The following is a 23,742-nucleotide window of genomic DNA, read 5'->3' on the forward strand; positions in this document are numbered from 1 at the left end:
CAGCGAGTGAGCCCAAGGCCAGGGCTACCGAACCTCGCTTGGTTCCACTGCTGTGCCTTGAACAGCACAGGCTCACCTGCTTGCGGGACCTGTCCTGGGCCATTGGGCCCGATCATTGCAGGGTGGCGGAATCCAGTACAGCAGAGTGGCATTACTTCGGCCCTGCCGCATTATTCTGTCAGTGGCCGAATCTGGCCGCGGTGCAAGATGGGCCACTGTCTGCCATGTCTGAACTGTCGGCTGCCTCCTGATGCTGTGGGAGGTGTCACTCTCGCTTTGACTGCGGCTTCCACTGACACCAGTACCTCCACGGGTGAGAGACATCTAAGGATGGGGTGGAGTGAGCGGGCGATGGCACCGGCCTGAGCCACTGGTCGGTAACCGCCCCCATTTGGTCCCCCTCCTCCCCCGAGGCCGATGCAGTGTCCTATTATTGCCCGAATGCTGAATTTTAGAGACAGAGACACTGTTTTACAACTCGCGCATGAACGTGACCAGGTCCTATATCAGGCAAGCGCCATCTCCTTTTATCCTGACTTCACCATGATGGTCCAGGAGGCCTGCCATACGTTTGCAGATGCGATGGCTTCACTCAAGGAGATGGGGCCACACTATGGCATGCTTTACCCTTCCCGTCTTCGTGTGGATGTACAGGGTAGGCCATGTATCTTCAACACCCCAGCGGATGCCTACGCGTTTTGCAAGTCATATAATAAGAACGACCTGAACTCCCCAGGAAGTCTCCTGCGCGATCCCCTCGGGATCTACAGGCTACGAACAGTCAGATCTTTTCCACACTGACTGACAAGAATTATAATGAGTCACTACAGTTACTTTGAGCACCACGCTCCTACCCACAGCCTTCGAGGAGAATCCGCATTACCTTTGGGTCCTGGTTAACCGACAAAGCAGATCACGTTCTGTGGCGGTCTCTTCAGGGGAGTCGACGTGTCTGGTCACTAAATATGTCCGATACTTCTGATAGATCATATGTCCCCCCCTTATACCTTACAAGTATACCTTATCCCAATCGTTAACTGCTTCAATGAGCCTGCAACGGGACTTGCTGTTGAGGTGTTGCCCACCCTCGGTGCTGTACACCATCGTGTTTATTTGTTTGTTTTGGATATTTTTTCATCTTTTTTCTTATACGGGTCATTGCTGGGCAGAGTTTTGCTCGGGCTGGGTGGCGGTTGGGATCGGGTTGTTTTTTGTGTTTATTTTTATACACCATGTTGTGAGGAGGACTGTGATGCTGCACTTAACTGGTCCAACAAGACGATTGTAGATAATTACCCCTGGCCCTGTGACAGGTGGTCTAGAGATCCCATTCATGACCTGGAATATTAGAGGCATTAACAACCCCTGCAAGGGTATACAGGTTGTGCAGTACCTGGTTAGGCACGGGGTAGAAATTGCGTTCTTGCAGGAGAAGCACCTGTCTCCGAGCTCCACCATGACTAAAGCCTCTGCTTGGGGTCCACATAGATATTTCTCCAACTACAATTTGTATTCCCATGGGGTATGTATCCTAATCCACCCCTCTGTCCTCTTTTCCCTTATAGACAGTAATATAGGTACAGAGGGGAGATACGTGGTGGTTTCCGGCTGACTGGAGGGTCAAACCATGCTGCACTTAAATATCTGCGCCCCCAACATTGACGTTCCTGATTTTTGTCATGACTTAATGAAACGTCTTGAGAAAGTGTATACAGACAATATCATAGTTGGGGGATTCTCAGCTTATGCTTCAATCCGGCGGTGGACTCCATGGCGACAGGCCCAAGCGGTAAGCCTCGTGCAACACACATATTGCGTGACATTTGCGATTCATACTCCCTCAGGGATGCATCGCGATACCGACATGCTCAACTCCCGGGCCACACTTTTTATTGTGCACCCCACGGCACATGGTGGCAAATTGATTTCTGGTTCCTCTCTGTCACTCTTCCCCTGGTTTGGCGAGGTGAGATGCCCCAACCGCACACTGTCGGACCATGCCCCAGTGTGTATGGTTTTAAACGTTCAGTTTCTTGGCAGCAGGGGTAAAACATGCCGTTTTGTTTGTCATGCTTTGCTCGATTCGGCCTTACGTGAGGAACTTCGGACTGTCATCACAGACTATTTTGAACTCAATGAAGGCTCTGTGGCCACTCTCTGAGAGGCCTTCAAGGCCTTCATCCGTAGAGTAGTGATAACTAAGCAGTGCCGTATACTATGCAATATACGTCGGTCCCTTGAGCAGGTGGAAGCCACTCTCCAGCGTATAGAAGCAGATGCCCCTAGGAGTTTAGATGACAACCAACTCCACCTGCGTGCTAAGTCGATGGAGGGATTCCGGGAATTGGCTGACCGTGAAGTGCATTTCCTAGGTAAATCTACAAAGACCAATCGCTACATTGAGGGCGAGTGCCTGGGCCGCACGCTAGCGAGAATGCTCTGTCCGCAGAGGGGGTCCGATTACATACCGGAGCTCACACTTGAGGAAGGGGGTCGGACCTCAGATAATGGTAGGGTACTGGCAGAATTGCAATGTTTTTACACCCAGCTGTACACCTCTAAGTATGCGGAGGATAGCAGCGCCCTGGCGGACTACCTCTCTGAGGTGGCTATGGTCTGGCTGTCTTCTCCACAGCAAAAAGATTTTGAATGAACCAATAGGAATTGAGGAAATCATCACAGCAATAGACTAAATAGATGGGTTCTGATGGTCTCATGGGATTATTTTACAAATCATCATCATCATCTTGCTTCCCGCCTTTTAGAGCTTTACGCTGAATCACTTGAGATGGGTATACAACCCCACAAGCTCCGCAAACCGATAATAATTCTGCTATAAAAACCAGGGAGGGGCCACTTGCAAATCCTGTAGACCGCTGACTTTACAGAATTTTGACAATAAGATTCTTGCTAAGGTTCTTACCACTAGACTGTCTCTCCTTCTTGAAACCATCATCTCCCCTCTCCAGTCAGACTTCATGCTGCATCGATACACATCCAAAAATGTGGGTACGTTCTTCTCTGTTTTGAACAGAATACCTCCAGAGGTCCCTGCAGCAGTGGCTTTACTCGATGTGGAGAAAACTTTTTGATTCTCTGGCGTAGCCTTTTCTTTTTGCAACATTGCAGAATGATCGTCCCTAATCAATCTCCTATCCGTTCATCCTGCAGCTCTTATCTGTGTCAACGGTTCTTTGACATACACATTCACACCTATCAGGAGCACCAGACAGGGGTGCCCACTCTCCCCACTCCTATTCATTATTGTCATGGACCTGTTAGTGCGGCATCTACAGGATAAACATATTAAATGTGAGCTACAGTTCAACATCGGCCCGCTGCTTCTATCGCTTTACGCAGACGACATATTGATTTTCCTTGGACACCCTTACGCAAATTTACATCCCATTATTCAGGAGATCCAGAGATTTGGTTGTTTTTCGGCTCTCTTATTCAACTGGAGCAAATTCGAGCTCTTTCCGCTGACAGTGGCCACACAGCAGATTCAAAGCGATCTCCCATTGCAGTGGCGTGACGACACAGTCAAATAACTCAGTATCCATATCACTCGCGATAAGGAACAGGTCCTTCGCCTGAACTATGATCCAGCTGTGAGTAAATTAACCACACAAATCAAGAGATGGATAAAGTTGTCGTTGGCTGGCTGCGTGGCCATCATTAAATGAGTTGTCCTTCCCAGATTTCTTTATTGATTTCTCAATATTCCCATTCCCCCATTAATGCTTTTTTTGCCAAGTTGCGAGGTCTTTTGTTGCAATTAATATGGGCGGGACGCAAACCGCGGGTTGGTTGGCAAGAACTAGTCCTTCCCTGTGCAAGAGGTGGCTTCGCGTGCCACACTTTCACCTTTAATACTGGGTCGCTCAATGTCAATACGCGTACCATTGGAACCATAGAGACGCTCGCCTTCCTAATGACCATATTGACCGGGATTTGGCGGGAGATACACCACTGAATGCCAATCTTCCCACAGGGCTGCCATTGGACCCCACGGACATACAGCCTCTTCCCACTACTTGTTGGGCATGGCGCCATTTAACGCGCCTTCTGGAAATGGGGCGGTGATACTCCTCTGCCGTATTGCTTGCAGACAACCACTGGCTCCCCCAATGGCAGAAGCCATTATCAAGCATACCCTGAATCGATATGCGCTGCACACTGCTGGATATTTGTTCTGGGGGAGGCATGCTCTCTCGTGGGCAGAGGACACATGCTTTGCCACGGGTAAGCTACTCGACAGGTTCATTTTGCATCGTATTCAGAGTGCTTTACATGCCCAGACTCCCTCGTACTCCATTGCCCCAGACAACTTCACCCCCTCACCCTTATAGAGGATGACAACGGTGACCACTTGATCTCTAGGCTGTACCGCACGTGTCCAGACATGTTACCTATCGTGGACGACAGACCACGCGACGTGTACAGGGAGGACCTGCAGTACCCTTTGCCAGACGACATCTGGTGTTACTGTCTCCCCCAATCATAAACTGCTGCATTTTAAATTTTGCAGTCGCACCTATATGACTCGCAGCCTCAGGGCCAGGATTGATTCCACCCGCCCCTCGACATCTCCCAAATATAGTGCTGAGGACACAGACTTCATTTACTTAGCATGGGCGTGCCAACATATCAGCAGTTACTGGTTTGACATCTTTACACAGCTTTTTCTGATATTGGAGGTGGCACTGACGCCGGAGCCCCTGCTGCGGTACTGGGATATGTGCATAGCATCCCAAAGGCGTTCAGGTGCTTTGCCGCAATTGCACTTTTATTGGCGAAGTGGGGGATTGCGCTGTTGGGGGAGTGGACGTTGGCCCACTGCTGTGCAGTGGCTTAAAAGCCTCATATTTTGTGACACAACTAGAAAGCTATATGCCTTGATCGAGCCACCCACAATTCGCCCACGTAATATCTACCAACCCCTCCACACTTACCTGCAGCACTCGGGACCGTCCTCACAGGATTGATTCCCAAGGGCCCACGCCTCCACGCTGTTACTGTTTGTTCGCATTTTGCACTATGCTGCTTCCCTTCCCTTTCCATCCACCGAGGTCGCAGCAGACCGACGCACTATATGGTAATAAATGCCAGGTGTGCCAGGTGGGCACTGTCCTCAGATATTGATTTGTACATAATGGGTAACATGTCTCCTCACTGTGCCAGTGGAACAATTATGCGTCTTACTGTTCTTTATATTTGCTATAACTGCAAACTGTACCATTGTCACTAAACGTGGTGTTGTTTTTGTAATTGAAAATGATAAATACATTTTTTTTTTTAAATACTACACACCCAGGACATGTAGAGATAGCCTACAACTATCTTCTATCCAGTCTACAGACACAAGTCAAGAATGCTAGATGCTAACACCTCACCAGGATTTTTAATTCCTGGACCTGATCAGCCAGGAGCGGTACCACAGTACACCTGCCTGCTCCTGGCACAAATCATCATCAGAAGAATCCAACACCAAGTAACCACAAACGATCCATCCGACCCAAACTTGGGACAGGTGACCATCAGCTGCCACAGCACAGGCCGAGGGCCGACAGACTTGAATGCCCACCCAGAGTTGACTCTCTCAAGGGTTAGGTTCGAAGGCTGCAAGCCACACCAGACCACTGACCCCTCTCCATGGAAAGGATAACCCTCGCCCCCCAAATGACACACCAACACCAAAGACGACTCTGGAATAATGTTCCGTCAGTAGGAGATCTCCGCTGGATGACCACTAGCGCAGACTGTAGTCTGCATAGGGAGCAAGAAGCCAGTAATTGGTCAACGCAGCATTATACAAGCTACCCAATCACAGAACACACTAGTGCATAACATAACATAGAAAAGCTCCTCACTGTAAACTGACTAAGACAATGGTTGTTGGGCATGAGTGCTGGAATGACCCAGAGCCGAGCAAGCGAAGACACTGCCGTAGAGAAGTAGAGCCCTTCCTCCCTCTTCGTAACTCATAGCGGATCTTATTGCGTATTTACGCGACAAGGCCACTTGCTCTGTGTTAATACAATTCAGCAGGTCTTGTGTCTACTAGTCTACAACATAGAGGCGCAACCAGAGCCAAATTTCAGGGGGGATGGGGGGGGGGGGGGGGGGAGGTGGAGCTAATACAAAATTCTTCCAGGTGTAGGCAGAGTGGAGATGCAGGGGCTCTAAGAAGGGGTGAAAAAACAACAAAGCTTCGTTAACAAGCAAATGGTCTTTTAAAGACCTGTGAAGTACTCGAGTGAGGCTGCAATAAGACAGACGTCAGACCAGCCAGCCCACAGCAGCTCAAAAACTGTCTGTGTGTGTGCCCGGGAAGCTGTCTCAGCCCGGGTTGTCACACACGAGGGGGGGGACTGAAGCCATTTGAGCCCAGTGGGTGTTGCGTGCCTGCTTTAACATCAGATATGCGCAGTGCTAAAGACACTGGGGAAACCATGCACTGCAGAATGCAAGTCATAACAGATCCAAGTTTGAACAAAACAAAAAAAGAGACTTTCCAAGACTTTCCTGAATGGGAGTAACTGTTTCCAGCGCTGTAACTGATAAAGTGGTGCGTTCCACAGATCGCTGGATCGAGTAAGGAACGCTTGACTACTCGGTTGTCGAGCGAAACTCCAGGTACTATGGAGCTGACCGGAAAATGGATCGGTCAGTAAGTGTGAGAACCTACAACTTCACTACGGCCATCGCTGGCAGCCGGTCCATTCCTTTTAGAGATGGGAACTGTTGACTCTGCAAAGGTGCAGAGGTATTTTCACACGCCACTTAGAAGGGTTACACTTAGTAGTATTGACAAATAAGGAATCTCGAAAGCCAACCTTTGCCCCTCCAAGCGTCCTTGCAACATACTCTCTTTGCAGTTCATGCAGCTACAGGCGTCCACCCAAGGAGCCGGAAACAGTAACTGGAGGAAGCTACTGTTGTGTTGCTCTGACCACAAATGCGCATCTTTCAGTCCAGTAGGACACCCAAGATCTCTACTTCACTGACGTTTCTACACCGTCAACTTGCAAACATTTTACGTATCACTGCTACTTTGTAAGATTGTCTATATCTGTACCGACCATCAGGAAGTCGTGTTGCCGAGTTAAGGCTATTCTATAAAGCACTTATAGTGCGCTTAGCTACCCGTAGGCATCCCAGCGCAGAAAGTGCGGCACAAACTCGTTAAGGAGATTTAAAGGGACCCATTCTGGAAGAGCCAAGTCTTAATAGTTTCTGGAAAGGAAGCTCCTTTCTGGCTGATCGACAGTTGTTGTTCAACCAGTAATGAACTTTTGCAGAAGCCTCCTTCGTAGTGCTCTGGCCTCGTGCAGGATTTCCAGATAGGGAACTAATGACCAGTTGTGGACTTCCACCTTCGATGCACAAGGAAGCTCATGCAATGGCTGATTATAAATGTTGAATAAAAGAGGGGAGTGACTGGAACCCAAAGTTAAATCGAGTATGATTAGGCAGAGAGCAATGGTGCACCCCAACCAACCAAACCGAACTCAACCGGACAGTCTGACAGCAAAGAAGAGAAAGGTTGTTGGTATGTGCTGACCACCATTGAAGCATGCGGACATGGTCAAGGTTGTCGAAAGCTGCAGACGGACCCAGTAACATTAAAAGGGTGAGGTCCCTTGATCTAGAATTCTCAGCAGTCCAGTGTGAATATTGTGAAGGGTGGGGGGGGGTGTCTGTTCCCCTACCAGGTCAAAATCCAGACAACAAATCTCCAACTTTTAGTCCATTGCAGCACTTGTTTTCTTTCTGCTAGTACACTGCAGTGATTCTTGCTTTCTTCTAGTACAATGCTGCATGTTGTGATTTCTGCTAGTACGCTGCAGTGGTTCTTGCTTTCTTCTAGTGCAATGCTGCATGTTTTGTTTTTTGCTAGTGCACTGCAGTGGTTCTTGCTTTCTTCTAGTACGCTGCAGCTTGTTCTGCTTTCTGCGAGTACGCTGCAGTGGTACTTGCTTTCTTCTAGTACGCTGCAGCATGTTTTGCTTTCTGCTAGTACGCTGCAGTGGCTCTTGCTTTCTTCTAGTACGCTGCAGCATGTTTTGCTTTCTGCGAGTACGGTTCAGTGGTTCTTGCTTTCTTCTAGTACGCTGCAGCATGTTTTGCTTTCTGCTAGTACGCTGCAGTGCTTCTTGCTTTCTTCTAGTACGCTGCAGCTTGTTTTGCTTTCTGCTAGTATGCTGCTGCAGGCTGTGCTTTCTGCTAGTACACTGCAGTGGCTCTTGCTTTCTTCTAGTACGGTGCAGCATGTTTTGCTTTCTGCTAGTACGCTGCAGTGGTTCTTGCTTTCTTCTAGTATGCTGCAGGAGGTTTTGCTTTCTTCTAGTACGCTGCAGCTTGTTTTGCTTTCTGCTAGTATGCTGCTGCAGGCTGTGCTTTCTGCTAGTACACTGCAGTGGCTCTTGCTTTCTTCTAGTACGCTGCAACATGTTTTGCTTTCTGCGAGTACGCTGCAGTGGCTCTTGCTTTCTTCTAGTACGCTGCAGCATGTTTTGCTTTCTGCTAGTACGGTTCAGTGGTTCTTGCTTTCTTCTAGTACGCTGCAGCATGTTTTGCTTTCTGCTAGTACGCTGCAGTGGTTCTTGCTTTCTTCTAGTACGCTGCAGCTTGTTTTGCTTTCTGCTAGTACGCTGCTGCAGGCTGTGCTTTCTGCTAGTACGCTGCAGTGGCTCTTGCTTTCTTCTAGTACAGTGCAGCATGTTTTGCTTTCTGCTAGTATGCTGCAGTGGTTCTTGCTTTCTTCTAGTACAATGCTACATGTTGTGATTTCTGCTAGTACACTGCAGTGATTCTTGCTTTCTTCTAGTACAATGCTGCATGTTTTGTTTTTTGCTAGTGCACTGCAGTGGTTCTTGCTTTCTTCTAGTACGCTGCAGCTTGTTTTGCTTTCTGCGAGTATGCTGCAGTGGTACTTGCTTTCTTCTAGTACGCTGCAGCATGTTTTGCTTTCTGCTAGTACGCTGCAGTGGCTCTTGCTTTCTTCTAGTACGCTGCAGCATGTTTTGCTTTCTGCTAGTACGGTTCAGTGGTTCTTGCTTTCTTCTAGTACGCTGCAGCATGTTTTGCTTTCTGCTAGTACACTGCAGTGGCTCTTGCTTTCTTCTAGTACTCTGCAGCATGTTTTGCTTTATGCTAGTACGGTTCAGTGGTTCTTGTTTCTTCTAGTACGCTGCAGCATGTTTTGCTTTCTGCTAGTACGCTGCAGTGGTTCTTGCTTTCTTCTAGTACGCTGCAGCTTGTTTTGCTTTCTGCTAGTATGCTGCTGCAGGCTGTGCTTTCTGCTAGTACACTGCAGTGGCTCTTGCTTTCTTCTAGTACGGTGCAGCATGTTTTGCTTTCTGCTAGTACACTGCAGTGGTTCTTGCTTTCTTCTAGTATGCTGCAGCATGTTTTGCTTTCTTCTAATACGCTGCAGCTTGTTTTGCTTTCTGCTAGTATGCTGCTGCAGGCTGTGCTTTCTGCTAGTACACTGCAGTGGCTCTTGCTTTCTTCTAGTACGCTGCAGCATGTTTTGCTTTCTGCGAGTACGCTGCAGTGGCTCTTGCTTTCTTCTAGTACGCTGCAGCATGTTTTGCTTTCTGCTAGTACGGTTCAGTGGTTCTTGCTTTCTTCTAGTACGCTGCAGCATGTTTTGCTTTCTGCTAGTACGCTGCAGTGGTTCTTGCTTTCTTCTAGTACGCTGCAGCTTGTTTTGCTTTCTGCTAGTATGCTGCTGCAGGCTGTGCTTTCTGCTAGTACGCTGCAGTGGCTCTTGCTTTCTTCTAGTACAGTGCAGCATGTTTTGCTTTCTGCTAGTATGCTGCAGTGGTTCTTGCTTTCTTCTAGTATGCTGCAGCATGTTTTGCTTTCTGCTAGTACGCTGCAGTGGTTCTTGCTTTCTTCTAGTATGCTGCATAGTGATTTGCTTTCTGCTAGTACGCTTCAAAGGTTCTTGCTTACTGCTACTATGCTAGAACTGTTGTTACTTTCAATCAGTTTGTGGCAGCACATTTTGGTTTTCCCCAGTGTATTGCAGCTTGTTTTGCTTTCTCCTTCCATGTTCCAGTGGGATTCCCTTTCTGCGAGTGGGCTGCAGCAAGTCGTTTTATTCGTGTACTACAGCGCAATTTCAATTACTATGTTGTTGAAAGTCTTACTTTATGCTAATATGTCACTGGGACTAGATTGCAGTGGTTTTCACTTTCTGTTAGCACTCTGCAGTGGATACCAGGTTAATGTGGGTCAGGTTACATTTGTGTACATCTTTCTTTAGCTGTCTCAGACTCACCTGGACTTGCTGATGGTCACCAACTTCTCCACGCCCTGGGTCTGAATCAAGGACCGGGCATTTTCAGAGCTGTCAGTGACAATCTCGTGAATGGTGTTCAGCACTGCCACCACTGTGTCCTCCTCAAGGTTTTTGGCTGGCCTCTGCTGCCCACCTGGCAAATTCCTCACCAGCTCGTCCATGGCGTAGCTCCCTGGAATACAGAAAGGTATTTATTGAAACTTTTGAAAACCGCCAAAACCAACTGTGGCGGGAACACAACCAGAGGAGAAAGTGCAGCTAGGTGTCAAGGGATATCTTTGTATATACTGCCCACTATGAGCTGAATCCTGGGGGCTGCTGATAAGGAACAGGAGGAGGGAGAGAGGGGGACAGGTCAGTAACCAGGGACACAGGTCAGTAGGCTTAGAAGGCACCTGACAAGTTACCCCAACACACCAGACACCCTCACCTTCAGGGCATGGCAGATGGAAAGAGGTTTGGGAGGTGTGTACCATCTGGCCTTCTAGAGTATACACAATGGATGGAATGCTTGAACTAATCTCAGCCAATGGTAATTACTCTGGCGCATCCCAGTCCATGGTTATTTTGCACACCATGCCATCTTAGTCTGGAACAGCTATATGCAAATCAGTCTTAAACCTGCTCCACTAAGAACAGTCCAGACTGAACTGCAAGACCAGCTCCTCCCTGAACCAGAACACAAGCAACCCAGGACCTGTTTGGCCAAATTAGGGAATCATCAGCCAGGTATAGCTTGGTTCCAGTGACTAAGTGTGCATAGGACACATGTCTGGGTGTACCCGTCCCACTTAGGGTGAGACAATAAGTATACAGAAAAGTGATGGATGGAATGCTGGAATTAATCTCAGCCACTGGTAATTACTCGGGCTGCATTCCAGTCCATCCTTATTTTGCATACCGTGCCACCTCAGATTTGACTCAAGCCATATGCAAATCAGTCTTCACCCTGCTTTACCATGCATTTCCCTTTGGTATGCGCTAGTGTACCATCTGGAATGGCACCCAGTACTAGGGCTCTCTTTGATACAGCTGGTCCTCTGTGTTTCAAGGCAGAGCCCACCATCTCCTTGGGAGCAGCTCCTGTGGGGTCTTCATTCACATGAGGCGGCCCTGAAAGAGGCGTACTGCTCGTGGACAGGATTGGAAGCAGATGACTGGGTCTGAATCCACAGGTAGAGGATAGTGACTCGAGGGGGTGGACCAGGACGGGGGAGGGGCAGCCTGAACAAACCCAGATCCACACTTTCAAAACACCATAGCACAGCAGTGCCACCCTGTGGGCCAAAGTACACCTGTACTTTATATTAACAGAGTCCACCCAAGACACCGGAGGCTGAGCCAACCCTTACAAGCTGCAGAAACACAAGGGCACAGGGAGACACAGGCACATACAGGCTAGGGCACAGGGAGAACCAGGCACAGAAAGCCTAGGGCACAGGGAGACTCAGGCACACAAGGCCAGGAAACGGGGGTCAGGAGCAGATATGATAGTGCGCTGGGAGTGTTAGGCGCAAAAAGGCTCGGGCACACGTGTGTTCTAGCATAGAAAGACTAGGGCAAAAGGTGGTTTTGGAATAAAATGGAAGGGCATAGATGTTCAGGAATAGTAAGCCTTGGACGCAGAAAAGCTCAGGGACAAATGTACATGGGCACAGGGATATTCAAACACAGAAAGGCTCGGGCACTTGAATGACTTCGCAGGCTAGGGCAGTTGAATGGTTTTGCATGCTAGGGCACATGGATGATTGTCCAGGCTAGGACACATGGATGGTTGTAAGGGACTCGGGCACATGGATGGTTGTCCAGGCTCAGGCACATGGATGGTTGCCCAGACTCAGGCACATGGACGGTTGCCCAGATATAGGGCAGATGGGCGTTTGTCCAGACTAGGGCACATGGATGGTTGCGCTGGCTAGGGCACATGGACGGCTGCACAGGCTAGGGCACATGGATGGTTGTCCAGGCTCGTGCACATGGATGGTTGTCCAGGCTAGGGCACATGGATGGTTGCCCAGGCTAGGGCACATGGATGGTTGTCCCGACTAGGGCACATGGATGGTTGTCCAGGCTAGGGCACATGGAGGGTTGTCCAGGCTAGGGCACATGGAGGGTTGTCCAGGCTAGGGCACATGGAGGGTTGTCCAGGCTAGGGCACATGGAGGGTTGTCCAGGCTAGGGCACATGGATGGTTGTCCAGGCTGGGGCACATGGATGGTTGCCCTGGCTGGGGCACATGGATGGCTGCGCAGACTAGGGCACATGGATGGCTGCGCAGACTAGGGCACATGGATGGCTGCGCAGACTAGGGCACATGGATGGTTATCCAGACTAGGGCACATGGATGGTTGCGCAGACTAGGGCACATGGATGGTTGCGCAGACTAGGGCACATGGATGGTTGCGCAGACTAGGGCACATGGATGGCTGCGCAGACTAGGGCACATGGACAGTTGAGCAGACGTGGGCACAGGGACAGTTGAACAGACGAGGGCAAAGGGACAGCTGAGCAGACGTGGGCACAGGGACAGTAGCAGTGGCTAGGGCACAGGGGCGTCAGTTCACAGGAGGCACGGATGCTCACAGTTGTGCAATGGTCCACCTGATACATCGAATCCACACCTAATAAATCCTTGTTGCGCCGATCCATGGAGAGGTTTCGGAGTGCTATGGACACCGCTCGCACCACCTTGTCTGAATCCGACTGGAGAAGCTCTACAAGCACGGGCAGGCCTCGCTCCTTCCGCACCGTGGCCCGGATGTATGTGGCCCACTAATGGGGTGGAAGGGAAGGAAGCACATGCATTAACCAGCTGCAAATCTCCCAGGAGCTGTCCACCTGTGTGAGGGCAGGACGTGGAGGTACCCCTATTCTCTTAAACTCGCAACCGCCTTCAATTCTCATCATGTGTGAGAGGGTACTCAAGAGTCAATCTCTTCTGCCCACCTGCCAACCACCCTGCACCCAAGAAAGGGTGTGTTTAGGAACCCATGACATTCACAGTCCCACCTCCTGCTCAACAAAGCCCTTCTCACAGTCCACCACAGCACTTCAAGCGCCCACCAAAAACATGTCACTGCTAGTCTAGACACAACCCGCGCTGCCCTCACAGACCAACAAAAGTGGTGTGCAGCACAGAGCCACTCTCCCCCAGAGCACCATTCAGACTCTGTGAGAACTAAACTCAGCACCTGCCACACGTCAAAGTCCAACACGCCAGAGCCCCTCTGGGCATTCTCCAGAGCCCTAGCCTCCATCTGCGAGAGCCCCATTGATGGACGACTAGGACACCACTTGTCGCCAGCCAAACCTTTACTCACCACTTGCTAGAGCCACAACCCCATCCTTCCAAGGACAACATTAACCACCCACCACAACTACACTCACCATAGTCCACTCTGTCCACTTCAACCCACTCACCTCAGTCCACTCTGTCCACTTCAACCCACTCACCACAGTCCACTCTGTCCACTTCAACCCACTCAACACCGGCCACAGCCTACTCACTGCTTGCCAGTCTACAAACCGCCTGCCACAGTAGACTTAGTGGCTGTCTCAGCACATTTACTGCCTGCCATGTCCCAGTCCCCACCCATGACCCCTATTAATCTATGAAAGCCCACACACCGCCCACCAGAACCCATTCACACCCGGCCACATCCTATTGACTGCCTGCCACAGTCGACTTACTGCCCATACCCATTTGAAATAATGGGGTAACCCAATAAGCGTCACAGGAGTTGGGTACGAAATAATATGAAAAGATTGGTCCTTGACTGACTTGAAGGAAATATTTGAATAGGAAAAATGAATATTGGGGTTGCAAGAAGGATCAACAAAAAGGAATGAATACAATACACATATGAATGTACACCCGAGAAAAATAATAAATTCCTCAGGTAATGCAAAAATGAATATACAAATTACACCCACACAGATTTCAATTGTGTAAGTTCATTGTTTTGTATAATTTTTTCATAGTTAAATACAAACATTAGTCAGTAGGTAATGTTATTACCGCTTGGAAATGATAAAAGGTTGCACAAGTGAAAAGAGAAGGAGGTGCTCGTGAAAGAAGAGTGAAAATCGGGAAGTTTGAGAATACACATTGTTCTTTATTACAAGGGGTCACTGGTCCATGGGAGAGCCAGTATAATCAGACCTGCCCACGATCTTTATTCACATCTATTTACATTATTCATGAGTGCATTTAATGCAACATCAGGTTTGTAGGGGGGGGGGGGAATAGTGGTACAGGCACTTGCTAGGGAGATGCGTCGACGTTTCGACCCGTCTTATGCAAAGAGGGCAACTTGAAACCTCCGCGTGCGGGCCTTCTTCAGGACAAGGCGGAGGTAACCTAATGTAGATGCCACAATTGACTTCAGTATTTCAGTCCAAGGCAACCAGGAGCCAATGTAGGGCGAGCCCGGTGCCTAATCACATGAGCTGAAGGTCCGCAACATGCGGTGTAGCAGCCCTGGGGAGAATACCAGTCATGAGTAGCTAGGAGACAATGTAGGGCGAGCGCGGTATCCAAACCCTTGAATGGAAGGTCCGCAATTGTGGTGTAACCGCGCTGCGGAGACAACCAGTAATGAAGTCTTCAATTATGAGATTAATCCGAATCACTTAAGGGAGGGGATCCAATCCTATGCGGGTGTAATTTGTATATACATTTTTGCATTACCTGAGGAATTTATTATTTTTCTAGGGTGTACATTCATGTGTATTGTATTCATTCCTTTTTGTTGACCCTCCTGGCAACCCCAATATAATTAATTTTACCTATTCAAATACTTCCTTCAAGTCAGTCCAGGACCAATCTTTACTGCCCATACCAGCACATTTACTGCCTGCCACATCCCAGTCCCCACCCATGACCACTATAAATCTATGAAAGCCCACACACCGCCTGCCAGAACCCACTCACCACAGGCCACATCTTACTCACTATCTGCCACAGTCAACAAACCACCTGCCACAGTAAACTTACTGCCTGTCCCAGCACATTTACTGCCTGCCACATCCCAGTCCCCACCCATGAGCCCTATAAATCTATGATAGCCCACACACCGCCTGCCAGAACCCACTCACCACCAGCCACATCCTACTCACTGTCTGGCACAGTCTACAAACCGCCTGCCACAGCAAATTTACTGCCTGTCCCAGCACATTTACTGGCTGCCACATCCCAGTCCTCACCCATGACCCCTATACATCTACAAAGACCTGCTCACCGCCAGCCAGAACCCACTCACCACCGACCACAGCCTACTCACTGCTTGCCACAGGCTACAAACCACCTGCCACATTAGACCCACTCATCACCTGTATGAACCCCCTCGTCACCCTATTCCTAATACCCCTCCTCATCACAGTCCTCTCACTGCTTGCCAGTGCCCAGCCAGCACCTGCCATAGCCTACTATCCTTGTGCCACACCCCAATCGCTAAAGTTCCCTCTAACTCTGCCATAGCCCACTAAGCACTCACCTCTTATATGCCTCCTCCGAAAAGGCCTGCTCGCCGTCCAGTTGTCCTTTTCCAGGTTGAGCAGTGTCCTCCTCACAGCCCACTCACGTGCGCCAGAGCACAGACACCATCTGCTATTGCCCATGACCGAGATCTCACAGCCCAGCCCACTCACCACCGCAGCTAACCAGAGCCCACTCGCTGAGCACAGAATTCCACTCACCCCCTGTTAGAGCTCCTTCCTCTCCGAAGCCCCACTCACCCTCCGCCTGACCTCTGGTTCTGAAGGAAGACAGCGCACAGCCCGCCCGCAGCCCACAGACCACTCCCTAGAGCCCGGCACTCTCCACCTCCCAGGCCCCTTCCCCAGCCCCCTACCCTGCTCACCGTCCAGCTGCCGGCGCCGAGGTTCTGCAGAGCGCCCGCCGCGGCCTCCAGGGTGTTGAAGTTCTGGCTCTCGGTCAGGATGGAGAGGTAGAGCCGGACCACCTCTGGCTGGTACAACAGCTCGAAGCCTGTAGGAAACAGCACAGCGCGGTTAGTGGTGTGGCAGCTGTACCGGAATAGCGCAGAATAATCCCCACAGGGTATCTAGGTGCTATGTCAATCGTCCCCCACAACATCCATTATCTAGCAGACAAGTGATAGAAGCGCTACTCGACACTGCGTTGACTCAACCCTGTCAGACCAACAGCTCTGCAGCGGGTTTCTTAACCCGATGAGCTTCCTTACTATGTGGCATAAGAGTTTATCAGTAGGACACAAATTCTATGAGAAGAGAACCCTAAATCGTTTGTGATGAGCAAACACATGAGGAAAAAACCCCCCAGAATATTTAGATATTCCTGTGGGAGGTAGAACCTTCCAGAAAGCAGTTTACCACTGGGGCAGGACAGGCTCCGTGACGAACACCACTACTGCCCCTCAAGGTTGCCAGAAGCAGCAGCCTGTCGTAGGCCTGGGCAAAGGCATTGTTAAAAACTCAATGAGTTAAGTAACATTCCCAGCCCAAATTATATGGACCAGGCTAGGCTGCAGGCCAAAAAACTAGTGTTAAGACAAATAAAAAATACAAACACACTCCGAATACAAACTAGAAAGATACAGGCTTGCTGGAGGGATCTTTAAAATGTCATTTGAGCGTACAAAGAATAAGTAATAAACAGTATTTGCAAATGGCCAAATTATTTTTCCGCACATTAAAATTTCCTACAGAAGCAGTTCGCCAGAATGTCCACGCGACGGCGCCAGAGCTCCACGAGCAGCACAGTCCTCGCCCCTCAAGTGTGAAAGGCAAGGTCACGGAACTGGCTCTGCCTCGGGTAACGCGGCAGTTTCCATAGCAACTGGAGCATCCTTTCGCCCCCCGCAGAGGTCAACAGACTCCGGATTCGAGGGTCAAACCTTCTCTCTGATACATACACATCATTTTCTCGTGTTAGTCTTAAAATTTCCGTTTTGTATCATGAATCACAATGGGGAACCAAAGCTTGAATCCCTTTTCACTGAGAAAACACACACCTTGCAGCGTTGAAAAGCTGCCATCAAGGGTTCCCCCACAAGCAACTTCGGCAGTTCCAACGTGCACTGCCTCGCACCAGAGCCATAGGATTGTGTACGACCTCTCCCCTCCCCAAAGCCAGGTAGGATTGAGTACTACCCCTCCCCCACAAAGCCAGGTACGATTTTGTGACATCCCTCCCCCCCGAAGCCAGGTAGGATATTTTGGTACCCCTCCCCCCCAAAGCCAGGTAGAATTTTGTGACCACCCCCCTTCCCCCCCCAAGCCAGGTAGGATTTTGTGGTACCCCCTCCGCAAAAGCCAGGTAGGATTTTGTGCTACCCCCTCCGCAAAAGCCAGGTAAGATTGTGTGCTACCCCTTCCCCCAAAAGCCTGGTAAGATTTTTTATTGTATTGTAATTGCATTTATATACCGCTGAGTAACCCTGACGAGGCGTCAACGTGTTTTTTTCGGTGAGTAGCACGCTACTCCGTAACCCATAAAGGATTAGTGGTGAATTAGTGTGGTGAAATATGAAAGTAATTTGAGTGGTGGATATGTTAGTCTGTTATTTGGATTGATCGGATAGTGAAGGGATCGAAGAAGGAAAAAGGTTTGCATTTATGTAGCGCTTGCTACCCCTGATGGGGCGTTGATGCGTTTTTCAGCGAGTAGCATGCTACTCCGGAACCTATAAAGGATTAGTGGTGAATTAGTATACTGAAATATGAAAGTAATTAGTTTCTTATTTGGATTGAGAAGGCTAGCGGAGGGATAGAAGAGGAAAGGATTTAGAATTTATTTAAATCGTTTTTGCTTTGGACCCCCTTTTTGACACCAACGTCGCTGCATCCTGTTCAAGGGGTTCTGGCCCCCAGCTCAGTGCGCCACAGGTGTGTCATATGCAAGGAAACGGCCAGAAGAGGCAGGTTTCACGCCATGTGTGCTCTGCTCTCCTAGGACTGCGAGTGATATGGTGCAGTAACCCCAGCCCTGCCGGCTCTGTACTAGCGGGCAATGTAGGCCTTTGCTTTATACGGCTGCAATCAGCAGCTCGAGTCCATAAAAAAGGTATGGACATTTTGATCCCGAGTGCAGTGGGGGCGGGGTCAGTAAGCGTGTGGGCGAGGTCAAAGATGTAACTAAAAAGAGAAAATATTTCTTAAGAATTTTTTTGTTGGTCTTTCACCATCAAGTAACCACATTTAAAATAATGCACACAACTTAAATGGCAAAAAATGCACATTAAACTAATCAGTGGGAAACTCACTCTTATTCAAGGCCACTTGAACTTTGCAGGAAGGTAGCCCCACTGAAGCAAATAATTCTAGGTCTGGGTGCAGGGGGAAGAAAATACTACACGGAAAGGAATGAGCACCCACAGGCCTGTATTACTTTAATTTTGTTGATACAGACACAGCCGGACACCGCAAGAGATGCACCGCGCAATCTTTCCCTGTATAGTAGAATTCGATTCTAGAAGTCACCGAGCACTAGGTCATCGACAGTGGAGACCTATTACAAACCAGCTTAAATAAAGTGCCACATTTAAGGCGCACCAACACACTTGGTAGTTACCGAGCTCTCTTTGAAGCAAGGATTGTGTATGGCGACACGCATCCACACAGATCTGTGCATCATCTTGGGAGATTGTGTTCCAAGGGTACTACTTAAACCATAAGGCCTGTAAGCACCCTAGGATTAGGAAAGTCCACAAAAGAAACTAATTAAGTCTTCAAATCATACCCACCTATGAAAATGATTCAGAACATTGTTGTATGGTCCTGAAGAAGGTGACAGGCATATTTGCCAACACCGAAACGTGCGCTGACCTCTGTTGGATAATAGATCCCAGCTCACAACCACAGTGGATAACAATTGCTGTATTACTGCTAAGGCTCATGTGTAGGTCTCGCCTAACCCAGCGCATGCGCTGGTCTGGCGAGACTTATTGAGAGGGCTCCAAAAAGTGCTACCACGCCAGCCTAGAGCCACAGTGCATGTGCGCGGGCGTGCGCCGCGCTTTACCGCGATTACTTTGACTTTCGCGGCTGCACGGCCGCTTGGATGTTTGATCGTGATCGCGATCACTTTCACTTTTGCTGCCGCAGGGCCGCTTGGCATAGCCAATAGGTCTCGCTTTTGGGACCTTATAAGTATTTAGTTATGCAACTGTTGCATGACTAAACACTTATAAGGTCCCAAAGGTGAGACCTATTGGCTATGCCAATGCTTGTTATGTGTAGACGACTGGGGTATGAATGCGGAGTATGTCAGTGTTGTAGTGTGGATGTAGTCAGAATAACAGAGTTGGGTATGAGTATAGGGGTTTCACCTAGGGTGATACCACTGTACTTTTAAATGTGTTTGTAGACATTTGTCAATAATAAAATTACTTTTGCGACAATTGTGATGGAATAATAGAAAAACTTGGGGAAAAAAACATTTGTGAAAATAAACACAATAAAACTGATCTTCAGATAATTTTTTCATATGAGAAGGTTTGACTAGAAGTGGGTCAGTACCAACAGCACGTATCAGCGAAATTGGAGGAGTACAGGCCTGTGGGTGCTCACTACTTTCCTTGAAGTATTTTCAATTGAATTTTGCGGCAGGGGAGGGACAAATTATGAGGCACGGCTGAGTAAATTATGTGGCAAGAAAATGCAAATTATGTGGCATAACGCAGCACATTTTTTCATAGTGTTGCTTTATTGTTTTGTCATTTTTACTCTTGTTAACATTGTCTGGGCATTGGTTGCACATCATTAGTACTGAACGTGGTGCACCGCTATCTGCATCATTACCAGTTTGACACAAATAAATCAATAAGCAACAGAAATGTGACCAGTCACCCTTCGTAAAGGTGGATCAGTTTTCAGAAATGTTGACACGTAGTTGTAGCACATAAACAGCCGACACATGTTTCGTCGATAAACGACTTTCTCAAGGCTTCAGTCAGTGTCTATATGCAGAAGAGTCAACGAAAGCACCCTTTTTCTCCAGTACGAAGTTTCCAAGGAGTGCAGGAATATCTATACGAGTCCGTAAATCACAATAAACTTAAGTAGTCACTAGCTATGTCAGGTGAGCTAGAGAAACCCGTTATAGTAAATGAGTAGAAGCCAAAGTATAGAGCTTCTAGAAAGAGTATCGGTCGTAAGGGTGACATCCCAAGAGCGTAGTGTCCTGCTCCCAACAAGAAAGATTAGTACTATATGTACCATTCATCGTATAATTAAATACATTACTGACTATTGATAGTCAGTTGTAACTTTTTGTTGTGCTGTGCTCTGTTCTTCGAATTTCCATAATTGATGTGTATGGAGGAAGTTTTCTCTTTGCACTGGGTGACACTGTGGATGGCACAGTGTTGGCACTGAGCACGCCAGAGCACGTATTGCGATATACTTGTGCAAACTAAACAGAGGTGCTGACTGTGTTCTTTGAAACCACTGCCATCATTCTTGCACATTATGCCCTTTGCAAAGCGCCTTCCGCTGTGCAGAAACACGCGTTGCTGCAGCTTTAGTTACTTTTGAATCGTTTGAGCAAGAATTTTTTTTTGTTAAAATCTGCAGATTATTGAGCAGATGATGGATTATGTGACAAATCTATAATTATGTGAAAAACGCTGCGGATACACACACTCGCATCATTCCAGTGGCCCTGCTCTTATGTTGTGAAATCTCAATTGGTTCAAATGCTAAAAGCTGCCAGCTTACTAAAAATCATAAACGGATTGCATGTCTCTCACACCTCTTTATCCACCACTGTGCTAAGCACTGCGCTCCATAACATTACCACACCCCTGAGGTCATCCCACAGGACAAGGAACCCCTTTGCACATAGGATCACAAAACAAAGACAACACCCTTCAACCACACACCCTACACAGTGTAGCATGCTGCCCGTCTAGTAAAAAGCTTTAGAACCCCACATGTCATTAAATAAATGTTTCAATACAATCCCTGAAGAGGTTTGTGTCTCTAACCAGAGTTACGGGATTGTACCTGGTCGGCCCCGCGGACAATAGCGAGCTGTGTCTAGTGTTACGAGGTCCCAACCTGTGACAGGAAGCACTGTAAATATGCACGTCATTATTTTAAAACGGTATTACACAGTTTAAGACAGACTGCTGCACAATGTGAAGATATTTAGCGCATAGAATAAAACAGCAGCTTTATATATATATTCACTGAAAAAACCATAGGTTTCACACATGTTATAGTTAGCTGGACATTTTACTGATAAAAAACCAATGAAATTCCCCCGTTATAGTTACTGTAGGCAACTATAACTCACGCGACCGTAATCCTCTGCTGATGCTAATACTGTATTTAGACACTTATTTGCCCATGTCTTCTTCCATTAAATTTTAGCTATACATATATTACAAATATTTTTTTTTCATAAAGACACATATGTCATCAGCAGAGGATTACGGTCGCGTGAGTTATAGTTGCCTACAGTAACTATAACGGGGGAATTTCATTGGTTTTTTATCAGTAAAATGTCCAGCTAACTATAACATGTGTGAAACCTATGGTTTTTTCAGTGAATTAGCAAGGTTTTTTAAATGCTATTTCCTAACTATAACGTGTGTGAAACCTATGGTTTTTTCAGTGAATTTGTACGGTTTTTTAAATGCTAAGTTACTTTACGCCATTTGTGGCGTGCGCGCCCACTTAACGCAGTTCGTTCCGTGCACGGTTTTTATCAACTTTAATAAGCCCTGTACATTTGGTGGCCTTCGGCCACCAAAAGCACAGGGGGTGAGGTCAATGTGGATAGTGTTTTTTTTATTTCGATTTTATAATTTCATGTTGCCAAAATTACGTTTTTTTTCTCTATTAATAAGCCCTGCACATTTGGTGGCCTGCGGCCACCAAAAGCACAGGGGGTGGGGTAAGTGTGGATAGTGTTTTTTTTATTTTTATTTTTTTACGGTAAGCGTACGGTAAGCGTACGGTAAGCGTACGGTAAGCGTACGGTAAGCGTACCCCGCGAAATTGCCGAAAAAAAAATAAAACCGTTTTTGCTCTTGGGGGATGTTTGGGGACTCCCTCAACATGACTATGTGGGAGGGAGTTGTCAAAACAGCCCCGTAACATGTTTTTGGCCATCATGTTTGATAAACAACACTCAGTGCGAGAGACAAAATGGCGGACGCCGCTTCCTGGTTTCGGCCGATTCGAATGTTTACTAAGATCTAAGAGCCAATCAGAATCGCGCTCGCGCACGCCACCGTACGCTTACGGTAAGCGTACGGTAAGCGTACGGTAAGCGTACCGTAAGCGGGCTCAGATATATATATTGATTTAAAGGCTATTTTCTCAGAATCTACTGAACAGATTTACACCAAACCTACAAAAGGCACTTCCTTGACCTAGGGACTACCTCTCTGCCAAATTTCTAGTAATTCTGTTCAGCCGTTCGGGCTGTAGCTCGTTCTAAAGGTCCTATGGAAAAATGCATGGGAAAAACGCGTTTTGGGACCCCCCTTTTATCTCAGCCCCCGCTTGACGAATCCCCCCGAGAATTTCAGGGTAGGAGCGGAGCGTAGCGCCCCACCTATTTTGAGAAATTCGCGAGGATTCGTCGACCGGCGCCAAAGTTATTCAAAATAGAATGTTGAGGTTTTCCTATGGAAAAGGGGTCCTAACTATAACTACCTACTGGCGACCGCCAGTAGGTAATATATATATACATATATACACACACACACATATATACATATACTGTACAATTAGATTGTATATGGTGCAACATGTTTTATAAGTGTCCAATGCAGGAGGCGCTCAAGAACTCAGCTGCTAACACCCTTACATTACCTCACCCAAAGAATAAATCTTTGTCACCGTGAATCCTTAAATGACCCCATCAATTAAAGCCATACACTGGAGCTCAAGCAGCCTGGACATCTGCCGATGAACCTAATGCACACATCTGCATTTCTTTCCCGAGCAGGCACACTGGCAAGGAGGCCTGGGTCCGCTCTCTGTCCCTCCCTCACCTTCACAGCACACGAGGTCTCACCTCTCCTCGCCTTCAGCCGGAGGCGCCTGGACCTCGGCACGAACTGTTCCAGGACAGGGGATTCTTAATAAAAACTAGATTGACTCTTTATGAAACATCTAAAAAATATTTGCAGGTAATTCCCCACAGATCCCACTCACCTTCTATTTATGTATGATTTCTAAGTGAAAGGCTAGACTGCCAACAGGGTCGGTTTGACCTTTCATCATTCAGAGGCTGGCAAAATCAGCACTGCCCACCTGGGTCATAGTTAATACTTGGTAAGGTACGTTATACTGTGTGTTGTAAGGATATTGCAAGCCACTGATGGGCCGAAGACAATGTAAAGGTGCGAGACCAAGAGGTCAGAGGTTACCTGCAGCATCCTTATAACGCCCACTACGTGGTGTTTACTTCCTTCTAATACCTGGTG

The 23,742-nt window shown here is 48.0% G+C and overlaps 1 protein-coding gene across 9 annotated transcripts in view; it reads right to left on the minus strand.

The window, feature by feature from the left end:
* Positions 1 to 23,742, minus strand: part of ARVCF (ARVCF delta catenin family member) — a 657,174-nt gene that overhangs the window by 47,670 nt on the left and 585,762 nt on the right. For all 9 annotated transcript variants that reach the window (XM_085633794.1, XM_085633790.1, XM_085633793.1 and 6 more), the window contains 3 exons: positions 16,177 to 16,304; positions 12,937 to 13,087; positions 10,295 to 10,487 (listed from right to left, as the gene is read on the minus strand). In XM_085633794.1, coding sequence (XP_085489920.1) covers positions 10,295 to 10,487; positions 12,937 to 13,087; positions 16,177 to 16,304 — 472 coding nt within the window. The remainder of the gene's footprint in view (positions 1 to 10,294; positions 10,488 to 12,936; positions 13,088 to 16,176; positions 16,305 to 23,742) is intronic.

The sequence above is a fragment of the Triturus cristatus genome, chromosome 11, assembly GCF_964204655.1.
Source record: "Triturus cristatus chromosome 11, aTriCri1.1, whole genome shotgun sequence".
NCBI lineage: Eukaryota > Metazoa > Chordata > Amphibia > Caudata > Salamandridae > Triturus > Triturus cristatus.